Source organism: Lichenostomus cassidix, chromosome 2 (assembly GCF_008360975.1).
Source record: "Lichenostomus cassidix isolate B80296 chromosome 2, HeHo_3.0, whole genome shotgun sequence".
NCBI classification, from domain to species: Eukaryota; Metazoa; Chordata; class Aves; order Passeriformes; family Meliphagidae; genus Lichenostomus; species Lichenostomus cassidix.
In genome coordinates this window covers 722,944-748,587 of record NC_139482.1, presented here as the reverse complement: position 1 = coordinate 748,587, position 25,644 = coordinate 722,944, and the positions used below count along the sequence as shown (strand labels likewise).

At 47.8% G+C, this 25,644-nt stretch overlaps 1 protein-coding gene across 11 annotated transcripts in view; it reads left to right on the top strand.

The window, feature by feature from the left end:
* Window positions 1–25,644, top strand: part of MAP4 (microtubule associated protein 4) — a 141,836-nt gene that overhangs the window by 65,463 nt on the left and 50,729 nt on the right. For 9 of the 11 annotated variants that reach the window (XM_085050029.1, XM_085050026.1, XM_085050024.1 and 6 more), the window contains exons 5-12: window positions 15,689–15,802; window positions 17,949–18,059; window positions 18,519–18,647; window positions 19,293–19,367; window positions 20,236–20,376; window positions 22,288–22,998; window positions 23,912–24,055; window positions 24,707–24,853. In XM_085050029.1, coding sequence (XP_084906155.1) covers window positions 15,689–15,802; window positions 17,949–18,059; window positions 18,519–18,647; window positions 19,293–19,367; window positions 20,236–20,376; window positions 22,288–22,998; window positions 23,912–24,055; window positions 24,707–24,853 — 1,572 coding nt within the window. The remainder of the gene's footprint in view (window positions 1–15,688; window positions 15,803–17,948; window positions 18,060–18,518; window positions 18,648–19,292; window positions 19,368–20,235; window positions 20,377–22,287; window positions 22,999–23,911; window positions 24,056–24,706; window positions 24,854–25,644) is intronic. The other 2 variants (XM_085050023.1, XM_085050021.1) reach the window with 2 other exon arrangements.

Below are 25,644 nucleotides of genomic sequence, written 5' to 3'. Positions count from 1 at the left end.
TCTTCTTCCAGTTCAGTCCCATCACTGCAAATAGGGTAAGGCTGATTATATTGTGCATTTTATCTTTTCTAGCTGCACCCCAGCTGTTGTTATCGAGCGTTCTCATTTCGGGGTGGGTTGGTACCGGGGTAATCTTGGATTAATGGGACCTTTTTTTGGAAAAAAGGAAATTTTGTAGTTAAGGAACGTATTGGATATAGTGAGGCTGCTCAGGAGCTCTTTGGTGGTTGGGGGTGAGAGCAAATCTGCTCCTCAGAGCAAGGGCAGCTTTAGAGTGGCTGAGCAAAGGGAAACTCTGAAATGCTGAGCAAAGCTGTGGTGCCTCCTTGTTCAACCCCACTGAACTGTCCCTGGCAATAGCTTTGAACAAATCCAGCTCTGCACGAGCAAATCCCTGAAAAATAAACTCCAGATATGCTCAGCAGCAATCTCCCTTTTGGCTGCTATTTTTGGTGCAATTTCTGCAGCTGATTTCCAGCTCTGACCCATGAAATACAGAGTGTACTTTGTGTGGAGTTGGTGAGTCTGAAACACTCTGGTTTTTGTCAAGCGTAGCATAAAAACTGCCTGAATTGCTGCTGAACAAGTATCAGAACAGGAAAGCTTTGCTGCTCTTTGGAGTTATAAAAATCAAGGTGTGAGGGATGCTCAGCATCCTTGTCCTCTCCCAGCACAGGGAGCTGTGCCTGCTCCCCTCAGATAACACTGCAGGCCAGGCTCACCCTGCCCTTGGAAATGGTACAAAATGATGATTTTTCCAAGGATGTGCTGCTCCTTTTTCCATTTGATGGGTAAAAGCTCACCTCAGTATGGCAGAGCTGGTCCCTCCTCACCAGGAGCTGCTCATTCCCCTTGCACCAATCCAGGTGGGATTGGGATTTCTCCATTTTGGAGGATGAGGCTCTTCCCATAGACCTGTCCCTTGATTTTACAGCAGTGGAGGTGGCCAGACAGGATCCCTGTTTCTGCTGGCATTAATCAATGCCTGCTAAGTGGTGCAGGATTAACAGCTCCCTTGGGAGCAGTTCTGGAACTTCAGAGCTGTGGATGTTTCTGTGGACAATTGATGCTGGAGGCACCTCTGGAATTAGAAGTGACTTGGCAAGGCACAGAAGTGACAGGAGACTGCAGGACATGAGCAAAACACACAGTTCACCACCCCCCAAAAAAATATCTGGGAGGGATGTTTGATTTTGTTCTGTCATGTAACTTATGATGCTATTTAACCTTCTTCCTTTCAATGAGAGCACACTGTGTTCCACAGAGTCATGGAATTGTTGAGGTTGGAAAAGGTCATCCCGTCCAGATTGTGGGCATCAGGATACCCACCTTGTCCCCAACCAGGGAGCTGAGTGCCACATCCAGGCATTCCTTGGACACCTCCAGGGATGGGGACTGCAAACCTCCCTGGGCAGTTCCAATGCCAGACCACCATTTTAATGGAGAAATTCCTGCTGATATCCAACTAAACCTCCCCTGGCCCAGCCTGAGGCCATTCCCTCTCCTCTCCTCTCATCCTGTCCATGTTCCCTGGGAGCACAGCCTGACCCCCTGGCTGCTCCTTCCTGTCAGGGAGCTGTGGAGTTGTAGAGGTTTGATGTTTCTTCTCAAAGAGAATTTTCTGCAGTTTTCTGGGACAAGTTCAACCTGTGCAGGGCCAGGAGTTGGTCTTGGATGACCCTCGTGTGTCCTCCCAGCTCAGGATATTCTGTGATTCTGGGAAGTTGTGTTTTCCCTCCCTTCAGGTTGGTCTGGCTTCCTGAAAAACCAGACTCTGCCCAAACTCACTGTCTTTCCCTGTTCTTCCTGAACTGCTGGGGACTTAGCAGTGACTTGGATTTCAGAGGGTTGGGAGTTCTCTCAGAGATGACTGAAAAACAACATTTTATTCTCATGGAGTCCTTTTTCACCTGTGCAGATTAAAGCTCACCACATTAGATGGCTATTTCCCATCTCCAGAAGGCAAACTGGGAATTAATGGTGCTGCCACATGGGGAATTGCTGGGAGGACTGGGAGGAGAGCTCAGATTTCCTGAGTTAACCATTCAACTGTTGCTTCCCAACCCAAAGCAGCAGTGGGAGCAGCAGGGTGTGGGATGTGTTTGCCAGCAGAACACTCGTGGGTCTCATCCTGGGCTGTCCTGGCTCTGTGACATCCCCTGGTAATGGGATTTGGCACAGGACAAGGGATGGAGGTGTCTGGCTCTTGACAGGAAGCCATGAATTCTGCCTGAATTGGGGCCCAGCTTTTTGTGCTTCCAAATCTGCTGTGCTGGGCTGGGGAGTGACATTTGCCAAGGGAAATCAGAATATCCTGGGATGGAAGAGAAGCCCAGGAATCAATGAACTCCAGGCTGTCTGTGATCCCAGGGAAGCAGCATCTGATCTGCACCTCCAGCACATGCAGGTACCAGAAATTGGGCTGCTCAATTGAGTCCTGAGATGTGAAGGCAGAATATTTTCTCAGAGAAAAGATACTTTTAAGTTCATTTCATCAGAACTTCTTGATTTCTGAGATTAGAAATGAAAACATTAAGCGAGGGTTGTTTTGGATTCTTGATCTTCACCCTCTAATAACTGGTTATGTTCCTCCAGGAAGAGAATTCCCCTTTTGACATTGCCTTGCCACTTGTCACTTAGCCAACTCTTTATTTACCTTTGTGTCATTTCCTTGTGTCTCCACTTTCCCTAACATTTCCCCTGGCTACAGATAAAAATACTTTGCTTTCAGCTTCGTCAAGCCTTCCATGCTTTGTCTGGAAAATCTGTGATGTTCTATCTCCTGCATTAACACTCTCCTGTTTCCCAGTGCTGCAAACAGCTTCTCTTTCAAATTGTAACTCACAGGCAGTTTTTTGTAAGGTTTTAGGAGCTCCATGTCTCAATCTTACAACCAGAATTACTGACTCTGCTTAAAAACAAACAAATCTGTATTTTCAAGTCTATCACTGTAAGTTTCAGGTAGGTTAGTGCAGCTCTGTATTCTACCAAAGACAGTCTCAGATTCAATATAAATGAGAACCAGGTCATCATGGAAAGATCCAGCTTCCTAGCTGAGAGTTTAGGAATATTAAATTTACCTGACCAGAAATCCAGTCAAAGAGAAACAAATATATATATAAATAGCTGATGAAGAGTTTCAACTGCCAGTTGTCTTTCTTGTGGTGATTTTAGAATTGCTGGTCACAGAGGCTACATCAGTTTTTTACCTCCCAAGTTTTGTGCTGCTTTTCTGTCTCAGGAGTGTCTCCAGTCTTGCCAGAGTCAGGAGGTTTCAGCATTAAACCTCCCTGAACTGATGACAACCAGAGCAAGAGGAGGTTCAGCAGTGCCTGAAGGGGCTCCAGGAGAGCTGGAGAGGGACTGGGCACAAGGGATGGAGGGACAGGACACAGGGAATGGCTTTAAGCTGAAAGAGAGAATGTTTAGATGGGATACTGGAAAGGAATTCCTCTCTGGGAGGGTGGGGAGGGGCTGGGATGGAATTCCCAGAGAAGCTGTGGCTGCCCCTGGATCCCTGGCAGTGTCCAAGGCCAGGTTGGACACTTGGAGCAGCCTGGGATAGTGGAAGGTGTCCCTGCCATGGCACTGGACAATCCTTAAGGTCCCTTCCCACCCAAACCACTCTAGGATTCAATTCCAACACGTCTCAGAGCTCATCTTTTTGGTGTGAATTACAAATTCAAGCCATCCCCCCAAAGGGACCTGGAGGGTAGGAAATGAGGACTTTTCCCCTTGGCTCTGCACTTCGGAGTCACCTGCAGCTGAACCCATTCCTGCAGCCTCGGCAGTGGCTCTGCTCCCTCCCTGGGGCTGTTCTGAAGGTCACATTTGGTGTGACCAAAAACTCTGCTGTGCTTTTGCCAAGCCCAGAGCCTTGCAGGAGGCTGTCTGGGCTGGCTGAGCCTTGCCCTGCAGGGTGAGCAGCGCTGGGGCTGCACAGCCCAGCAAGGTCTCCCAGAACCCTGGAAACGTCGGCTCTCCTCACCATCAAACTGCAGCTCCCAGCCCTGCCCTGTCAGCTCCATCTAGGTGAGACAGTTCAATATTTGAGCAGGGAGATGAGGAACAATTTGTGTTTTTTCTCCTTACATCCCATGGGTTTTGGGTGGGAGCTCCCACAAACAGCAGTGAGCTGCTCCCTCACACACCACGTTCAGGGCTTGTCCACAGGCATGAAAGGACTCTGTTTGTTAGATTTTTCAGGGGAAAATAAAATTGGCAGGGTTTGTTTCAGAACATCAGAAACTCCTTAGCAAGGAATTAAAGGATTCCTAGAAAACTGGCTGCCTCTCTGCAGGGCTGTAAATTAGAATGATTTCAAAAGAGCACAGACAGCGTGTCAGCTTCCTCATTCTCGAGCAGAAGCTGCCTGAATAAACAGTAATAGAATTGTAGATTCTTCTGGTATTATGTAAATGGCTTCATGCTTTGATGTCCCTTGTGTCATTAGTTTGACACTAGCTGGAATTAATGGCCATAAAACTCTATTACAAACGTGGCAGAGAGATTTCTCTTGACTGCTTCTGATTCCTCCTGTGAGCTCTCTGCCTCTGCCGCGGGATTGGGAAAGCTGAAAAGTAGGTCAGGGCGATGTGTGTGAACATGGGCTGCTGGAATCGCAGCCACAAACAAACAGCACCCGAGTGCTGAAGGGAAATGTGCTATTTTAAGTCCTTATTTCCATTATCACCATCTCATTCTGCACAACAAGCATGTTGTGGGGGGGCTTTGTGGCTGTGCACCCACAGATGGGATCCACTAGGGAGGAGAAAATATATATATGAGGATATACAGATCTCTATATGTGTGTGTATTTCTATGTTTCAAGGGTGACAGTAAATATTGTCACTTCTGAGTGGCTCCTCTCCGTCTCATGTGAAGCAGAGTGAAAGTGCCAAAATATGTAGGTCAAAAGAAATGAAGCATTTTGCATCCAAGCAGCAATCAAGTGCTGGAATTCTGGGCTGGAATTGCTGATACCGGGTGGTGGAACGTGGGGCAGGATTATAGGGATGTTTTCCAGAATTCCCACACTCCTTGCATATTTATAATTCATTCCTAGTCCTCAGAGGGACTTCCTCACTGACAGCTCCTGGGGACAAGTGTTGGCTCACAACCTGAAGAGTTGGGAAGTGTTGAACCATCAGAAGGGTTGATCATGGAGCTGGGGAATGGTTTTCCTTAGGAGAGCTGGATAAGGTGGGGAGGCAAGGAATATGATAGAATTGGCTGGGTTTAGGCAACTGAAAATATGAGCAGAAGGGAGAAGAGGGCAATAAATTTAAACTCATCTTGGCAGTCAGGGATCTCACGAGTTAAATCTGTTGGGAAGGTGAAGTGCTAAAAAACTAATGGAGGGAAGTGATTTGTGTGGATGGGAAAGACATTCACAGACCATTTCCAAGGAGCCTGTGTCAAATGCTTTTAAGAGTCTGGAAAAAAGGAGGAAATTAATAAAAATGGAGCCTAGGACTTAGAGCTCGGGAGATTTAAAAAGTCCCCAGATTATGGTGCAGTGATTTACAAGCTCTGAAGTGCAGGAGTCAAAAGAAGGGGATTTCTAATTTATTGGAGATAAGTAGAGGTTGGAAGAAAACTGCTAAACGGAGATGGAGGAGAAAATGATGCACAAGAGGCTGTAGGGTTTGGCCTTTGCTTTAGTTCTTTGTTTTAGTTCTTTGCTTTAGTTCTTGGTTTTTATTATTTGATGAAGGTTCCATCCAGGCTGGGACCAGCACCTGGAACAGGCATGGGTGTTCCCAGGTGATGGGGAGGGCAGGCTAGAGGGATGAAGCATTATTAATTAGTAGTCTGTTTGATTAAAAGCTATTAAAACAGTTGATGACACAACCAGAAAGAACCAGCTGGAGTGATAAAGGCTGTTTGAGGAGGCAGCAGATGAAGTGTAGCTACAATGTGGTGCAGTGAGGATGTTCTCTCATTTATTTGCTGTAAGTTTTGAGGAGGGTCAGAGTTTTGTGCCCTCCTCAGTCACAGAAATAGCTCTTGAAAAGTGCTGCTAGTGGATCAGGCGGTTGGCTGAGCTGCTGTGTGGACCTTGTTCTTCTTCGTGCTCCTGTAAATATTGACTCTCAAAGGAACACACTTGGAGCTCGTGATCCCCAGCAGGTTCTGTAAGTGCTGCTTTTATTTATTGTTGTTTTCTTCTCCGGCCCTGGTTGCATTTAAAAAGTGAGGATTCAGTTGGATGTTGTCAGGGGAGGCTGTGGGGTTTGCAGCAGCTCGGAGCAGCTCTGTCCTGCTGGAGTGATGGGTGTGGTTTATTTTTTATGGGAAAGGTGGTTTGCTCTCAGAAGGATAAAGCTTAGGGAAGATTGGAGTTCCTCAACAGGAGGTACCAAATCATCCTTAGTGGGAAGTAGGGTGTATTTTCTTTTTGGAGTTTTGCTGGCTTTTTATACCTCAGGTATTTTTTTTTAATCCCCTCTGTGACTCTGGGATTTCCTGGGAGCAAGGGGGGCACTTTGCCTGCACTTAGTGTGCAGAGTGGCAGCAGATGGTGGTTTAGCTGTTCTTCTGTGTTTGTGGTGTCCTGAGCCCTGTGTAGGTGTTGGCATCAGCCCAGGCTGCAGCTCAGGATTCCCTAACTGTGTCTGGTCCCAGCCCAAAATCTTGGCTGGACTGGAGGGTATTCCTGGGCCTCTTGCTGAGCAAGAGTAGAACCACAGAATCTTGGAATGGTTTGGGTTGAAGGGACCTTAAAACCCACCTGGTTCCACCCCGTGCCAGGGCAGGAACACTTTCTACTATCCCCGGTTGCCCCAAGCCCTGTCCAGCCTGGCCTGGAGCACTTCCAGGGACTGGGGAACACAACAGATCTCAGCAACCTGTGGCAGACCTGTGGTGCTGAGCCCCAGGGAGTCCCTGCACCCTGGGAGGTACCTGGAGCACATTCCCCAGTCACAGCTCCATTGCCAGCTGCTGCTGCACACACAGATCCTGGCTGTGTGTCTGGAGTGGCTCTGGTTGTGTTTGCTCGTCCTTCCCCCTCTGCAGAGGCTTAGGGCTGAGCTGTGTCACTATTCAAGAGACTACTGCAATTTTCCTGGAGGAAAAGAACTTCCAAACCTGCCCTCCTTGCAAACCCCTCCAGGGTGGCAATTCCTGTCTCCCTGTTGGAAAGGTTTGAGCACCAAGCTCAGCACTGCCCTTTGCTGAATGAAGCCTTACGCTGGTTCCTTTCTGCTGCCTCTGCTCTTCTCCAGGGCTCCTGCTCTGCACTGTCCTGCCCTTCTCCTGACCCTGGATTAATGTGGAGACTCCTCAGCGTGTGCCAGGGCCACGGCTGAGATCTGCTCCAGCCCCACTGCAGAACTCATCACGGAGCGTTCCCTGAATCAGGATAAAGCAGTTTAAATTTGGTAACAGCCCTTTCAGGGGAAATAGCCTTTCCCTGCTCGGAACGAGGGCTGACAGCGCTGCGGGTCACAGCTGCCTCTGCAAACTGCACTGTCACTGCTCTGTGGTGCCAGCAGAAGGGACACACTGTCCCTGGCTGGGGTGGCACTGGGCATGGAGGGGCTGTAATTTCTCCCAAAACTTCTCAGGGTTCCTTCCAGACTGTTCTGGAAGTCAGGAGACTTCTGCAGGGCATTACAGCAACACAGCTCGGCGGGAGATTTCATGGAAGGACAGGTGATCTTCATTTTACACAAAAGTTTTGTCACTTGGGATCTTTGTCACATCACTCTCAGACCTGTGTGTTCGTGGCTGTGAGATCTCTGTGCTCAGGAGCTGTGGCCAGGCTGGCACAGCAAGGAGGAGAAAAGGAGGCTCAGGGGGACCTTGTGGCTCTGCACAGCTCCTGACAGGAGGGGACAGCTGGGGAGTCAGGCTGTGCTCCAGGGAACAGGGACAGGAGGAGAGGGGATGACCAGGAGATGTTCGGGGTGGACATCAGGAGGAATTTCTGCATGGAAGGGATGCTCAGGGATTGGCAGGAGCTACCCAGGGAGATTTGTAGTCACCATCCCTGGAGGTGTCCAAGGATGTGGCACTCAGTGCTCTAGGCTGGGGACAAGACGGGGATTGGACACAGCTTGGACTCGATGGCCTTGGAGGGTTTTTCCAACCCAAATGATTCCATGGTTCTGAGATCTCTGGGCTCTCCCCTGTGCCAGCACAATGGGGTCTGGACAGGCCTCGTGTGCCCACTGCTCATTATGAGTCTTTGCCTCAGAATTTATCTTACTTCAGCTTCACTTTTCAGGCAAGGCAGCCTGGGCAGGGTGTCCACAGAGCTTCCTGCAGGCTCTTCTCAGTTGTGAGGCTGAATGCAAGGCCAGGAATGGGGGGAATTCAGCTGGCTCAGTCCTGGCGTTGCTGCTCTGGGGTCTCCATAGGTGCAGATATTCTTGTATCACCTGCACTTCACTTTGGGCCTGCTGAACAGGCTTGGGGATTTTTTGGGGGGGGTTTTTGGAGCCAGGCTGTGGATTGAAATACTCCCTGCCAAGGACAGGCAGAAGGCTCCTGGCTTTAGGAAGCAACCCCAAGTGAAACAGGAGAACTGGCTTAGTTGTACCACTGGGCTGAGAAAAACCAAACAAAAAAGCCCAAGCAGTGACACCTTCCACTGTCCCAGGTTGCTCCAAGCCCTGCCCAACCTGGCCTTGGACACTGCCAGGGATCCAGGGGCAGCCACAGCTTCTCTGGGAATTCCATCCCAGCCAGGAATTCCTTCCCAATATCCCATCTAAATCTCCATTTTTCCAGTGGGAAGCCATTCCCTGTGTCCTGTCCCTCCATGCCTTGTCCTGAATCCCTCTCCATCTCCCAACATCCCAAATATTTCCAACGCTGTGGAAATAAGTCTTTAGTGAGTATTTTGTTTAAAAACAGAGCTTCAGGTGCCTTTGTTATGAAAAGATGAGGAGTCTGTCAAGGGTGGTTCCAGCTGTGGGGCTGCAGAGGTCCCTGGTGGGATATATCCTGTCCTGTGGTTCATGGCACTGAGGGGCTGAGGAGCCTCAGATAAATCCAAGCTGTGCTAAGGATTACTCACTTCCTGAGCAGCTGACATTCCCAGTGGGAAGCAGGAGCAGCAGAACAAACATGGAGCAATTAGAGCAGAGGGTGGGAGATGCGAGCTCTGTGCACCTCCGTGGTTCCACCTCCCAGCTGATGACAAAGCAGTCCCTGCCTGAAAATTCCCTTTGGGAAGGAGAAGGGAGGAAGGGAAAAAAGCTGGACAAGAAACTGTAACAACTGCAATTTTTTTTCCCCTTGCAGATTTTTTTTTTTTTTACAAGGCAAAATGTGAACCTTTTGTTGAACTCTGGAGTTACTGACTTTGCATCTCTGAAGTTTGGAGATAGTGGTTCTGACAGTCGTACGCACAGAGCCCTTTTAGCATTCAGGATTATGTAACTGCATGGAATTTGAGAGGGAAAGCAGTGAAGTCCTTCTGGAACTGTCAGCACCCTCTGAAATGCCCTGTGGTTTCTTGAGGGCCTTTAATAGATTCCTGATCTTCTTCCCATCCAGCTCCGTGGTGGAATTTAATTTGCTTCTCATTGCAGGGACTTTGGAGTGCCAGGAGACAGGGAATGGCTTCCACTGCCAGAGGGCAGGGATGGATGGATGGGATATTGGGAAGGAATTCCTACCTGGGAAGGTGGGGAGGCTCTGGCACAGGGTGCCCAGAGCAGCTGTGGCTGTCCCTGGATCCCTGGAAGTGTCCAAGACCAGGTTGGACATTGGGGCTTGGAGCAGCCTGGGACATTGGAAGGTTGGAATGAGATGATCTTTAAGGTCCCTTCCAACCCAGACCAATCTGATATTCTATGGAATTGAAGTATTTTATGTAATCTCAGCCAGATTTGGGTTTAGCATTGGCTCCTGGGAGTTAAGTTCTGCAAACCTTGATATATCTGCTTCTCCAAAAGCTGGCTCTGAAGAGTCTGTGACAGCTCAGGAGGCTGGAAGGAACCTCTGACATGCTAATCCCAATACCTTTGCCCAAAGCAGGGAAAGCAGGTTCTGCTCATGCCCTGCTCAGATGGGTTTGGAGTTCTCCCCAGGGCTGGACACTCCACAGCCTCTCTGGCCAACCTACCCAGTGTCCATTCCCCTCAGATTTTAGTTTTTGATAAAATAGAGTTGCTGCATTTCAGTTTGACAAGAGCAAAGGGAGGGAGTAAATAGCTTTGACAGCTCTGCTCTGGGTGACTTGTCCTCCATCAGGGCTGCCAGCTTAGTGCTTTAGATATTCATTAAATGCAAAAACTTCTTGGAATCTTGAGCTCTTATCCTCTCGGATAAAAGTGTACAACCTCCCTTTGGGTGGCTGGGTGACATCTTTTTCCATGTAGTTCCTGTCTGTGCTTATCCTTTAGATTTTGGGGATTAGTCAAGCTTGTCTGCAAAACTCACTCACAGGGATTTTCAGACCCTTCACTCTGAACTGAACTAGGCAATATTTTATTTTACAAAATAAATTATGAGACTGATAATAAAGTACTGAGTGGATGTTTCTGCAAGATACTCCCAAGATACTCCTTGTCTCCAAGCCAGCAGGCACAAAGGGAGCTTGAGCATCTTGGAGGAGATACCCTGTGACCTTTTGGGTGAGACTTTTGCCTCCCTTACCCTAAATAATGTCTGGAAATAATGTCCTGAGAAAGGGAAGGAGACTCTGGAATGTCTTGGCTGCCTGTTGGGTTTTGTACCTCGTGTTCCAGGTAGATCCCATCCTGTACTGCCAGAGGGAGAGATGGGATATTGGGAAGGAATTCCTGGCTGGGATGGAATTCCCAGAGAAGCTGTGGCTGCCCCTGGATCCCTGGCAGTGTCCAAGGTCAAGTTGGACAGGGCTTGGAGCAGCCTGGGACAGTGGAAGGTGTCCCTGCCCATGGCCAAGGGTGGCACTGGATGGGTTTTAAGGTTCCTTCAACCCAAACCATTCCATGACTGATTCTCCTTTTTGAGGCAGCAGATTCCCCACCCTGCAGAGGAGGATGTGTGTGTGGAGGGATTTCCCTTCCCTTCCCTTTGAGACTGATGGGAATTTATTGCCTGACAGATAAAGGTGTTGCTCTTGTGGTGATTCCAGCAAGGCCAGCTTCGAGGCACAGCCATCCCATGGTGATGTGGGCAAATTCCCTTCGAGATCCACTGCAGGAATGAAGCTCCCAAGCCTCCCTTTCCCATTTTCCCTGCTGGGTGCTGGCAGGGCCCTCTCCTGGCTGCTCACTCTTTAATTTTGAAGATACTTAACCCCGAGCTGGAGGTCTGGCCAGTGACCTCCCAAGATTAGCATCTCCTGCAGCGAAAAGGCTTTACCATGTAATCCTCTCTCTCCTCAGAGAGCCCTACCAGGACATTCCCCGTGGGATGTCCTGTGGTTCAGCAGCTCCAGGAGCTGCTCTGCCCGAGGTCTGAGCCCAGCAGGCTGCCCACGGTGGGGTAGGTGGCCAGGAGGGCACTTTTGGCTGGATTGGCTGTGAGTTGGTTGATGTGGCTGTGCTGATCTCGGCAGAGAGATGATCAAACAAACAATCTGACGCTGTCAGCAGCCCTGCTAAATGTTCCACCCTCGTCCTGCCCTGGGATCAGTGCAGGGAAGGTGCTACTTGCATGGGATCCTTATTTTTACTTTCAGAAGCAAGTTTGCTTTGTAAGTACGTTGTTAATGGTCTTTTTTCCTTTAAGCAAGACTTTGTAAGCTTTAATCCTACATTGGTTTATATTATCAGGGCTCGTAACCGGATTTTCAGCTATCAGCCAGCTTTAATACTTGCTAAAATTGCTTTACAGGTCTGTGGGATCTGTCAGATTTGCATTTTGTGTGGAGTGCATTATCTGCTGCTGATGCACATTCACAGGCACCATCATCACTGGGCCTTGTAAGAGTTTGCCTTCTCCTTTTTGTTGCTTTTGTGTCTTTTGTTGTTAGGTCAGAGGTAGAATGTGTTTTTGGGGAGGTTGGGTTTGGAACTGAAAAATCCTCTTCCTCCAGACCTTGGCATTCTGTTCTGAGATCACATTTTGTGTTCCAGGCTTGATAAGGAGGATCTGGATATTGGGATGATGTGGGGATGGCAGATAAGCTGGAAGTGTCCACTTGATGGCAAATAACTTGGGAAACATTTTGGGAATAGCAGAGGGGATTTTGCTGGTGGTGACTGTGATGCAGAATCTTTGTTGTCCTGGCTGATCCAGGCTTGTCCTTCCTTCTGGCTCTGCTACTCCAGGGCTGCCTGGATCCCTCCTTGCACCAGGATTCCTGCTGGGAAGCAGTGGCTGGTTTGGGTTTTTAATTCACATCTGTTGTGGAAATACTGTGTGAAGGATATCCCAGCGTTGGGTTCAGATTTTGAAGGATTTGGCAGAGGCAGCTCCCAACTGCTCCTGATCCAGCTTCCAGCAGCTTCTGGGGCTTTGCTGGAGCTCAGGGCTTGCAAACACTGAGAGAGTTTTGCTCAGCTTGGTTTCATCTGATGTCACATGGAAATATTTCCCATTGTAATTCCTTTTGTCTCCTGCTGCTCCCTACTTCTCCAGCCCTGAGTGTTGTTCTACTCTGTGTTTAAAGCCACGAACACAACCTGTTACTACTTAAAAAAAAAAAAATCCAAAGTGGAGGAGTTTCTTCTGGTTTACCTTTCTGACCCTAATTTTGTGTTTTGCCCTGTGAAATCTTTATTCATGGCAGTATGCCAATATGTTTTTAGTGCTAACAAAGAGATTTATTTCAGATATTTCAAGTTCAAGCAGTGGGTGCTCTCTGTCAGCCTCAGTGTGGGTCCAACCCAGAACTCAGTTAATATCATAATATCCTAATATCCTTATTGAAGAAGTTCTTGAATGTTTTTAACTGCTCCCAGGCTCTTCCTCACACTGTCAAGGACTTTTAGTGTCTTCTCTATTTTTTTTTTTTGCTTTAAATAGTTTTATAGACACGCAAATGACAGGCTCCTGTCTGGAGGAATTTACAGTGGGATCTAATTAAATCCCTTGCTGTTCAGTTCCACAAATAACGGTAAATAATAATAATGTCTCTTGACACATTGCAGTGGTGCTTTATCTCCAAAGCACTTTGGAAATTGAAATCAAATATTACAAAAATTACATTATATTATCAAATAAAATACGAATACAATATTTTCTCCTTCAATTATTGCTGATTGAAAGGCTCGGGCAGCGTTGCCCAGGCTGGATTTTCCATGGGACACTCAGGGGGTTGTCACCTCCCCATGTCCTTTGTCACGGGGGTGGCAGAGCTGGTGGCACCCCTGGCCTGGGAACCTTCTGTGTGCTCCTGCTGAAGTCAGCCATGGCAAATGGAGCCATTTAGCAGAACAAAAGCTCAAAGCCCCTGGCAGAGAAGCAGCATCCCTGTGCCAGCCCTGCTGCTCCGGGGGCTCTGGCAGCTGCACAGGAGGGGAGAAGCTCCAGGGGTGTTTGGGGCAGAGCTGCTGCTCTGGGTGATGTTTATCTGGGAACCTAGGAGGGGAAGGTTTGTGTTTGCTGGAGTTATCCCTTCATTCCCAATCTCGGGCTTTCTGGCTGTGTGTAAGCATAAAAAATATGATTTATTTGTCTCCAGTTAGAGCAGCAGTTTTGTAGGATGTGTCCTACAGCTCCTGTTGGAGGCTGGCTTTGCTCTCATGGGGATGTTCCTGCCTGGCAGGGCTTGGAGCTGCTCATGGATGTCCTTGCAGCCCAAACCATCCGGATTCCACCCTAGAAATCCCTCACCTCACCTGCAGAGTTCCCTCCCTGCCCACAGCCCACCCCACAGTCTGGGGTTCACAAAAGCCTTTTCCCAGCGTGTTTTGTTGCTGTGGCACACCCGAGACTGAGCACTGGGACAGGGGACATTGAGCTGTGTCCTGCTCCCTCCCAGGGTGGCACTGGGGACAAGGTGCCACCGCAGTGTCCCTTCATGTGATCCCTGCAAGGGACCTAAAGCCCGGAAAGCTCCTGCCTTTCCTGGGATTAGCTGGGAGAGCCTTGCGGAAGGGATTGCTGGGAATGGCCTGGAATGGGGACACCAGGAGGGTCACAGTGTCACACACACACAGTGTCACACACTCAAGGAGTGTCACACACACATTGAGTGTCACACACACACACACACAGTGTCACACAGCCCTGAGCTCACAGGGGTCACATCCCGGAGACACGGCAGCGCTCAGAGCTCCAGAGTCTGACTGGAAGTAATATTTAGATTATTTATACTAGTTATTACACATATTCATTTTTTATATATACATGTGTGTGTGTGTGTATGTGTATATATATATATATGTATTTATTTATGTGCATCTATATATACATATATATATATAATGTGTCTCTGTGTATATATAAATAAAATATATCTTTATAAATATATAATATGTATTAAATTACGTATAATAGATAATTCACATATATTTATAAATGTATAAAATTATATTATGTAATATGCATAAAATAGACAAGATTATAATATGTAACACATGGAAATATATAAAATATACATTATAAAAATATAATTACATGCATGAAAGCACATAAAACAACATAAATATATATATAATATATATGCTATATAATATGTGCTATTTACATATATTACCTATAATATAAATAATCTAATATAGTTTTATAAAATATATTATTCATTTTATTATCTAAATTATTATTATATCGATATTATTAATTAGAAGTCATATTTAGTATTTACCCCTAATCAGAGGTTGGTATCAAACCCCACAGAATCCTCTCCTGCTCTTCCAAACCCAAACTCTGAGCAAATTGTTGACCCCACTGATGGTTTGTTCTGGTGGCCTTTCCTTGTCTAATGATGTAAAGCAAACCCCAAACCCCATAAAAGCCATTTTACATCTTACTCTTTCTCAGTCACTCTATTATTACTAGAATTTTTAGAGCTGAATCTCTGCCCACCTTGCTGTGAGCTCTCAGCCCACCTGGCACCTCCAGGATGTTGCTTTTACAGACCAGGGTTGTGTTTTTCATGAATTCTTCCCTTCTGCTCCTTCTGTGTCTTAACATGGAGGTTGTTTTTATTAACTTCAGTTTTGCACTAAATTCAGGTATATTTTGTCATGAATTTCCTCTCCCAGACTGCAGTCTTGCAGGTATTGTCAGCCTAAGTGAAGGTAAAGATACTAAAAGCATGAAGAGATGTATTGGCAAGGGAGCAGAGAGTGTTGTATTGGGGGTGAGAGAAGGAGTCTGTAAATATTTTGTGTTTCTTTCCAGAAGAAACTGGAACCAGTTTAAAACTCTAATGTTGTCTGCAGAAGAGTTGACAAATTTAGGCCTCCTGAAAATGAAAATGAAAATAAAGCTAAAAGTCTTTGGTCTGGGTATTAATTTTGAACCTTTCCACTGAGTGTGTCCTGTTCAAAGCTTCAGGACTTAGGGTTTTGTTGCTTTTGTACAACTGGAGGCTTTGGACCAGGACAGCACTTCCATGTGAGTCCATTGTTGATCTTACATGTGTGTTGAGACACAGAAATCCCCATTATTCTGTGTCTTGTATTTGAAGAGATGGGGCAAACCAGTGAGAAATTCATATTATGGTCTCTGGCTTGACTGCCAGTCCCTGTTACCTTGGGATGTCACATCTGAACGTCACATGGGGCGATGATCCATTGTAAATATTTCAGTGTTTGGCTTCTGACTGGGTCATTTTCTTCTCCCATGTCAGTATTCCCGGGAGAAATCATGGATGAGAAGATGTCCTACAAAGAGTTCCTGGATCGCAACGACTCCTGGTCGGCAGAGGAGAGGGAGCTGTGCTTCAAACCCATGGACATGGCTGGTAGGATGGCTCAGGAGCCTGCAGCATCCCTGATTTTAGCAGCTGGGGGACCTCATGGACCATCCCTGCAAGTGTTCAAAACCCAAGCAGATGCAGCATTTTGTGATGTGTTTTGGGGTCCATGGGGGTATTTAGTCAGAGCTTGGAGTTGATGATCTTGGAGGTCTTTTCCAGCCCTAATTGGATTGGAATTCTGTGGGATTCTCTGCCAAGAGCAGTTTTTGAGGACTCTTACAGCGCAACTGTGGGTTCCAGTGCAAAGCTCCCCAGATGTGTCCCTCTGAGCTCCAGGGTCCCCAGGCTCAGGGCACTGCTGGTCCTTGTGTCACATCTGTGCCCTGCAGTGCAGCTCAGGCTGCTCCACAGCCTCTGCAGCTGCTGGTGCTCCTGAAAATGAGATGGAAAATGAGATGTAACTGCAGACAGATGCACTTTCACCCAGCAGCTTCCCCTGCATTTGCTTGGTTTTTCCCCCTCATTTTGTGAAAGCTTGTGGGAATTGCTTGCTGGCTCCAGGAGCACCTGGGAATTCTGTGTTCTGCCCAGGTTATCCCAGGCAATCAACCCAGAAAGATACAGAATGGAATTTCTTTTTTTTAATGTATATTTGAGTCCTGTAGAGCTGCTTAGCGCATGATTTTCTTGCTATATGAATCCCATATTTTTTATCTGTGAAGAAATGATGTAGTTTTACATAAGGAATGATTCACAGAAGAACTGGAAGTAAAGAGCCACAGGTTTGTTGGGTTTTCCTTCCTGTTGCTGTGTGGGTGCAGGAATGGGACATTGATGTCATTATCTTCAAGAGCCAGATGTCAAATTTGTTCATTAGGAGCAATTTACATACTACTCATTGTCCTTTTGACCTGGATAATGTGAATTTTGTGGTTTATTTGTTGCACAAAACCACATTTCTGTAGGTTTCATGTCCTTAGAATGTCTTGCACACTTGCACAGCCACCAGGTAAAGTTCAGGATCAGTGTTCCCTGTGCTGCTCTTCCAATTTGGTGTAAATGAGATTTTGCTTAGAGGCAAAGAGGGAACATCAGCAGGATCTCTTTGAGTTTGAAATTGGTTTCAGTCATGGTCTTTTTTTTTCCCCCCTTGTTTTTTGGGGTTGGTTTTTCAATTGGAAAGCAGGCAGTTGTTCAGACCTGGCAATGCTGTTCTAAACAGCTTGAAATCAAAATATTTTCCACGTTGCTCTGAGGCAAGGTGTTGTCTTAGCATCTCAAATAATCTGACAGGTTTATAAAGGAACTCACTCAGCTCACCTGATCTTGACATCCCAGCACACTGTGGGCACGGGAACACCTCAGGCTGGGCTGTCAGCCCTGCAGGGAGCACATCTGGCATGAAAATGAGCCACAGCCCTCAAGCAAATCCTTCTTAATTGGGTTTTGCTGGGAGAAATCTGAGTGTCTGGAAACAGGGTGTTCGAAGGATCCAGGGAGAGCTCAGAGCTCCTGCCAGGGCCTAAAGGGACTCCAGGAGAGCTGCAGAGGGACTGGGGACGAGGGATGGAGGGACAGGACACAGGGAATGGCTTCAAATTGCCAGAGGGCAGGGGTGAAAATGAATTCAAAGCTCATTCCATCTCCCCCTGCCATGGCAGGGACACCTCCCACTATCCCAGATTGCTCCAAGCCCTGTCCAGCCTGGCCTTGGACACTCCCAGGGTTGGGTCAGTCTGCCTGGAACACTGGGAAAGGTTTGAATTTCCGAGCAATTTGGTTAAAACACTGGCCCATCACCCTGGTTCATACTGGGGTGCAGTTCCTGGCTGGGAGAGCTCAGGGGTTCCACACCTTTCCCTGCTCTGGGGTGAGCTGAGCTCAGTCCTGGTTCCTGGCTCAGGATAACTGGATGTGTCCAGCAGGACAGCAGCAGATGATTCCTCCTGGAGAGGAGGAGACATTCTCCATGAACAGTCCTGATCCACTTTCCACAGGAATCCCCCTGAGCAGCTGAGTGTTCCTGCAGGGTGTAAATTCTAACTGGGAAGGTGTTTGCTGCTGCTGAATAACCCCTAAAGCAGTTTCCCTCAGCAGTTCAATGGTGGGATGTGGTGCACCTTCATTTCTCGTTTCAATAACATTCCTTGTCCCCCTGTGTGGTGACACTGTGTGGTTGTGTCTCTGCCAGACCCCTTCAGCATCCACAGAGGGGAGAACCTGCCGGATTTGGGGTTCCCCACAGACATGAAGAACGTGCCGCTGTTCCCAGGCCACGCCGATGCCTCCAGGGACATCCTTGGTGAGCCATCCTGGACCTCCCAGCTGCCAGCTGGGGACTTCTCTTGACTCTCATGTATTGAAAATTAAGATCCTAAGTTTTCACAAGTCATTTTTCCTGCTCTTGTTTTTGTGGCTAAAACCCAGATACTCATGAACTGTTTCTGTTTCCACAAAGTGCTCTTTGACATTTGAACTTCTGGATTATTGTATTAATATTGGATTATTGAGGGATTACCAGCAGGAATTCATGGGAGCAGAAGCAGAAAGCCAAAGGAAATAATTTGCCTGTGTTTACTCTCTTACACCTTGTTAAAAAGTTCTATAAAATACAGAATTTGGGGTTTGTGAAGCAGAACAGATTTGATACAGATTTATCTGAGCTGCTGCTGAGCAGAACAGCCCAAGTGTTGCAGGACTTGAAATTTAGGAGAGGAGTTGTTAGGGCAGGTGATTAACCAAGGGTTTTTTGTTTCCTTAGCTCCACATGGATCTATGATGGGACCTGAGCAACCTTTCCTGGGCTCCCTGTATTCCCCTGCAGAGGCCCTGGACCCATCAGCCTTCATCGGCCTGGAGTCAGGCACAGAATTCCTGCCAGGAAAAGCAGGTGAGAAGCAAATGTTTTCTCTTCCTGGCTGGGTTTGGAGGGTTTGCAGCTGGAAAATCCCAGTTTATGAGCCCTAAAGAATCTTGGTGGGAAGTTGATACATGAAATGAGTTGAGATCAGAAAGTTTCCTCTTGGCATTGACAGTTGTTGGTTCAGGGGAATGTGCTGGTGTGAGGCCTTGGCACAGGGTGAGGTTGCCCAGAGCTGCTTGGATCCCTGGCAGTGTCCAAAGCCAGGTTGGACAGGGCTTAGAGCAGCTTGGGACAGTAGAAGGTGTCCCTGCCCATGGCAGGGGTGGCACTGGATGATCCTTAAGGTCCCTTCCAACCCAAACCTTCTGGGAATCTAGGAGACCACAGGAGGGTTGAGGTTGGAAGGAAACTTTTCCAACCCCCTGCTCAGACAGAGCCCACAAGAATCGAGGAAAGAAACTCCTCTTTTGGGTCCTGGGGTTATAAGTCTTCTCTGATGGGAGATTTCGCTCCCAATAATCATGGAAGAACAGGATGTTCTTGGTACTTCTCTTAGAGGGAATTGAAAAGTTACCTGAAGATGAATTCCCAAACCAGCAGTCAAGACCTTCCACTGGGAAAGCAAAATTCCTGTGGGGTCAGGGCTGGACTGAGTGTGTTTGTTTCCCACAGCACCTGAAGAATACTGGATGGGAGCTCAGCAGGACATGAAGGGACCAGATACCTCTTTCTTTGTTGAACCACCAGGTAAAAACAGTCTGGACCTAATCTGCAGAAGTGTCAGTAGAGTTCCTGGGCAGCAGAACCAGCTGCTTTCCTGGTCTGTCCTCTCAAGGAACACGAGGCTGTGGCAGAGCCAATTGGGACCTGACCAAGGACAACACTGTTTCTGCTGCTCCAGGCAGTTTAGAATGGAAATGCATCTTTGAGGAGTGGGAATGGCTTCAGACTGAAAGAGAGCAGGGTTGGATGGGATATTGGGAAGGAATCCTTCCATGGGAGAATGGGGAGGCCCTGGCACAGGGTGCCCGGAGAAGCTGTGGCTGCCCCTGGATCCCTGCAAGTGTCCAAGGCCAGGCTGGACAGGGCTTGGAGCAACCTGGGATAGTGGAAGGTGTTCCTGCCATGGCAGGGGTGGCACTGGATGGCCTTTAATGTCCCTTGCAAGCCAAACCTTTCTGGAATTCTACAATTATGTATAGATTCTGGCCACAGTTAAATCTTTGAAGCTCCACTGGGATATCACTCCACTGGGGAGTCAAGTGTATTACAAAACTTGGCCCATAATGGGATCTTTATTTCGATGAAGGAGCTGAGAAAAGAAAATACAAAGTATTTCTGAGGCTGGGGGTGGGACTGGGAAGGTTTGTAACACAACACTCCTCAACTTTACCACTTCTCCCAGCATTCAAGACTTTTCCTGGGTGCTGCACAAGTGATTTCCCTGGGAATAGGCAATAAAAGCTGATTTTCTCTGAGCTGATGGGGATGCTGAGGGAGGAATTCCCTCCCCAGGGTGGCTGAGGCAGCACTCTGGGAGTGTCACCCACATCCCAGGCAGGACCCATTGCTGAGGCTTTTCCAGCTGCTGATCCCATCTGGTTGTGTTCCCCAGTGCCCCCTGCAGCCATGGAAGCAATAAGGACGAGTCTGCCTGAGAGCCCCACAGCAGCAGCACCTGGAAACCTTCCTGCTGCAGCCACAGCATTCCCAGGAGAGGCTGGAGCCACTGATGGACCAAAGGCTGCAGCACCAGGTAAATTCCTGAAGGGTGGTGCAGGGTTTGGCCCTATGGGAGCAAGTTGTGCTGGTGGGAAGGTGTGGAATTGCCTCTCCTGAGGGCAGCCCAGCTAGGTGGTAACAGATCTGCTGTGCCTGCAGGTTTGGGACACCTGAGAGTGCTGGGGAGAAGCAGCAAATCTGCTCAGTTGTGTCTCAGTCCAGGAGCTAATTCTGTGATTCTTTGCTGGCTCCAAACTGCAGCTCCAGGAGAATGCTAAGCATAGAATCAGAGAATGGTTGAGGTTGGAAAAGCCCTTTGAGATCACTGAGTCCAGCTCTTCCCCAGCACTGCCAAGGCCACCACTGACCATAGCCCTGAGTGCCAGATCTATACAGAATACCTTTAAACCTCTCCTTTTTAAAGACTCTCTTTAAAAACCTCCCATTTTAAATGTATTTATACACAGTGCCAGTCATTGTTTAGTTTCCTAATGCTTTATCTCACTCATTTCCATAATTCACCAGGGAGCATCCACACTGGTTTTAATATCTATTCATTTACAGTCTTATTCATGTGTAAAATCACAATCTTTATGTTTTCTTTTGGAGAATATCATGATATTACTTAAAAAACCCACAACAAAATCAGACCCAAATGAGGGCTGGTTCATAATGGATCTTTTTGGTTTGTTTTTTTAAATGGATCCTTAATTACCATTTTAACAGGGACTTCTTCCATTTTCCCATTTCTCTCCGACTTCAGTTTAAGTCTCTAATTTAGATTTAATACATTTTCCATTGGCTGGGGAGGATATTTTTAGATGTGACTCAAAAAATCAGTAGAAATGTTATTTTTTGGGAGCATCTCCTCAGCAATAGAAGGGAGATGTTGAGGGCACTGAGCTGCAGGACACAGAGGGGGGCAGAGCTTGGGGCTGTCGAGATGAGGAGCTGCAGAAGAGAAATCCACTGCTCCTGGCACAGATCATTTGGAAAAGCTTGCCTCTGGACATCTGAAACATTAAACAAAAACTGACTGAAAAACCTCCTTCAGGGGGATTTTAGGCAAATAGGAGCTTAAATGCAGAGGTTTGATTGTGCTGTGAAGTGACAAATGTTGGTTTGGAACTACCAGCTCAGTGTTAGGAGATGTTGTGTGAAAAACGAATGAGGCCAATTTGAAGGAATAGAGGGAATTTGGGATTCATGGGATGATTTTTGTGTCAGGAGTGCCAGAGCTTCTCCTCAAGCACCGAAGTCCCCCCTCAGCAGCACAAACCATGTTTAGAATGAACATGGAGTGTGTCAGGACTTTCCCTGCTCTTGGAAAACCCCCTGGGCTCACACAGGTGATCCTACATTTTCTGTGTCCCACAGTAGAGGGAAAAACAGGTTTCCCAGGAAAGCTGTGGCTGCCCCATCCCTGGAAGTGTCCCAGGCCATGGTAAGGGACTGGAACTGGAACATTTTTGAGGTCTCTTCCAACCCAAACCCTCCTGGGACTCAGAAAGCCCCCTGGCTGTGATTCCTGTCTGGGTTCTGGAATGTGCTCCTGGCAGAGGATCCAGCAGCTCTGGCCGTGTGCCAGCTGGGTGGCATCAGGGAGGTTTTGAACAAAAACAATCCATCCTTGGCTCCTCATAGGGAGGCAGATGGGAGTCCCACTCCAGTCAGGGACACGAACCAGGCACGTGGGGCTGCAGCAGGAAAAGCTCTTGGATGCATCCAGGGGTGACCTAAAGGATAGAACAGCTGGAGTGCACTGGTGGAAAGGGGAGGGAGTGGTGCTGAAAGACAAGGGGAGAGCCAGGGAGTGACACCCTCATTTTCCCCAGCCATAAACCATGTCAGGGGTTTCCATTCCGTTTTTCCCCTGAATTCTGGTGCCTGTTTTTCCCTGATTTTGGTGCCTGTTTTTCCCTGATTTTGGTGCCTGTTCTGGCAGGTGCAGCCTCAGTTCCAGCCTGTGACACTGCAGCCCTTCCCACAGAAAAGGCCATGGTTGGACCTGCCGGAGACACCAAAGCTCCCCAGACTCCAGGGGCTGCATCTGCACCTCCAGCAGCAGCCAACCCTTTCCAGGCCACAGATTTGGGGCTTTCTCCTGCCCCTGAAGCCAACCCTCCCAAAGGTGTCAATGACATGTCCACCCCGGGGACAGAGCTCGGCTTCTCCCCAGCGCCAGATGCTGGATCCCACCATGGGGTGGATTTGGGGTTTGCTCCAGCAGCAGCTGTGGAATCCCAGCAGGCCATGGATTTGGGGTTTGCTCCAGCAGCAGGTTTGGAATCCCAGCAGGCTATGGATTTGGGGTTTGCTCCAGCAGCAGGTATGGAATCCCAGCATGCCATGGATTTGGGGTTTTCCCCAGCAGCAGATGCAGAACCTCACCACGCCTTGGATTTGGGATTTGCTCCAGCACCAGATAGCAAAGCTCAGCACGATATGGGCTCTGAGTTTGCCCCAGCAGCAGAAGTGAACCATCACCACGGCCTGGATTCTGGATTTGCTGCTCCAGCCAAGCCTCTCCCTGCTGTGGATGCTGGGAATGTGTCAGGGGAAGCCCAGCCTGTCCCTGCAGCTGCCCCCAGGATTGCTGTGTCTGAGGAGCTGCTGCCATCCCAGCCTGCCCTTCAGCAAGACAAGTCTCCTGCAGGTGAGTGTGCCCAAATCCCAGAATTCCAGTCACATGTAATTCAGGTTGGAAGAGACCTCTGAGGTCAGTGAGCCCAGCATTGATTCCCTTTGCGTGGAGCAGCTCAAGGAGAGCTCAGCTCTGCTCTCAGCATACACAGGAAATGATTCACAGGGATTCTTCACTTACAAAACATAAAACTAGAGTTTTTAAATGTTTTTTTTTAAATTTTCAGTGGTTTAAGTGCAGCCATGGAGATGTGCTGGCTCATCTCTGTTGGTGTTTGGCTTTGTGTCACCCTCAGCTCTCACTGAAATCTCAAAAATCCTGTAGGACACAGAGCTGACTAACAGGTCCTTGAAAACAATTTCTGAAGAGCCTGACAGGCTTTGTTGATAATTCTGGGACCTTTCCTTGGGATGACTGGGTGTTGGAGTGGAATGGGTGTGTTTGGTTTTCCAGGTGGAGGTTTTCTGGGCTGTGTGGATTTCTCTTTTCTTTCCTCTGGAGAGAAAACTGCTCTCCAAAATTATATTTATTCTGTATTTATATTACTGAAACACAGCAAATAGTCCTGGGCAGAGGCAGCAGGTGTGGATTGATTGTGGATGGGGTAGGAGTGAGGTATTTTTTCTTACCTTCTAATACTCTTTAGTTTAATGATGAGGATAAATGTCAAGAGAGAAGTTCTAACAAAAAAAAAAATCCAAAACAGTAGAATGTAGTGACTGAGATGCCCAGGTGGGTGAATGAAAGAGGAAATACAAGACAATACAGGAAGGTAGAAAGATCCTAAAAATCAGATTTTGAAAGTGAGCAAACCATTTAGTTCCTTGTGGAAGATAAAAATTAGGTGGGGGAGTGGTTTTTACCTTATTTAATCAGATCTGAATTTAAAATCAGGGATTTTTTATTCTTTGCATTCCATTTGCAGATGCAACAGCAAAGGTGGAAGCAGAATCCAAAGTCCCAGAAGTTTGTGTGGATCACTCAGAGAAGATGAAGGACAGCAAACCTCCCCCAAGCCCTCCAGCCGAGGAGCTTCCCGAGAAAACCAACCACCACCCGGAGCCAGCAGGTGGGAAATGCAGCCCAGAGCAAAGCAGAGGCACCAAATGGCAATTTCAGGTTTTTAGTGTGGCTGTTATTCACAGAACTTGTCCTTTTCTTCCTCATCCACAGTTGTTGTACCAATGTCTGTCGTCATTTTCCTTTCTGTTTAAAATTTAAATAAAATTAATTACAGAGAGAACTGCTCTCCCATGTAATTATGCCTCACAAATTAAAACTGGGTGTAATTATGCAGCGAGGAATGTTGTGGTGTCTGTGTGAATGTATTGTAAGGTATAGATGAATACAAGATGATCAGCATTAGCCAGGGACTCCAGGCTGATCATGGAGTTCATTCTGGATTTGAATTCCCAGTGGGAAGCTGGGATAGTCTGAATTGGGTTGATTACAAAGAGGAAAAAACCCAAACAAATCCTCACCCAGTGTTTAAGCCCTGAGACAGCCTCTGCTTCGTGTTCTACCCCCATTTTGGCATGGCTGCAAAATAGAAAAGTGCTGCTTAAAAAGGATTGTCAGGAGATGAAACAACCACGTCTCATCAGCTTCACTGCTGTTAAACACAAAATTAACCCCTTCCCAAGGGCTGGGCTGTAGCTGCAGGCTGCCTGTGCTCCTGACACCTTTCTGAAGCTTTCTGTTCCTGCCTTTCATCTTCCAGCAGAAGCAAAAGGAGCACTAGAAAATAAAGCCCTTCCAGAAGAATCTGCTCCTGCTGAGGATGGTGAGACACGGAAGGAGGAGGCTGAGCACAACCACGTCCAACACGCGGAACCTCAGGAAGGGAAAACCGTGCAGGAGCCCACAGGTAGGATATAAACCATAATATAAATCATAATTCCATCTCCTCCTGGAGTTCTCTGGGAACTGTTCACCTTCTCCTCCTGGCTGTGGGGCCACCTGGGCCAGCAGAAATGTCTTTGTGTGGCTCTTTGTGTTCTGGTGCTGGGCTCACCCTTCCCCTCGGATCCCTGCCCTCTCCAAGGCTCTTTCCCCTCCATATTCAAACTAAAAGCCCAAATCCATGTGCTCTGAGTGCTTTATCACTGGGACTGGCTCACAGCTGTGCTGGAGGATTGCAAAGCTCCTCATCTCTCTGCCATCAGCACTGGCTTTTATTTTGGTATTAAAAAGGAACGTTAATTCTTACGAGGATATTCCCAGGGAGGATCTCCTTCCCCATCGAGCTGTGTAATTACCACAGGAAGATGTGATTTGCTCCTGCTCCACTGACCCAGCCTCCAGAGGAGCTGGTGCTGCTCACACTTGGCGTGGAGGAGGATTTGTGGGCCAGGGCTAAGTGACAAATGACTGCTCCTCTCCTAAAACTCATCCGAGGGATCCCCAGGGACACTGCAGGTGACCTTGGCACAGAGGTTCTGCCTCCCACTGCTTCCACCCTGGCTGCTGGGGAAACTTGGCTCTCCTGCCCCCATCTCTCTTCCCATCTTCCCACTAAACTTCTGTTTTCCCACTCTGGAAGGATGCCAGCCAGAGATATAAAAAGGCTCTCTCTGATCTTGTCTTGCTGAGACAAAATGGATCCTTAATGCATTTTTAAAAAGCAATGGCATGTCCTTACAAGAACTGGTGCTTTTT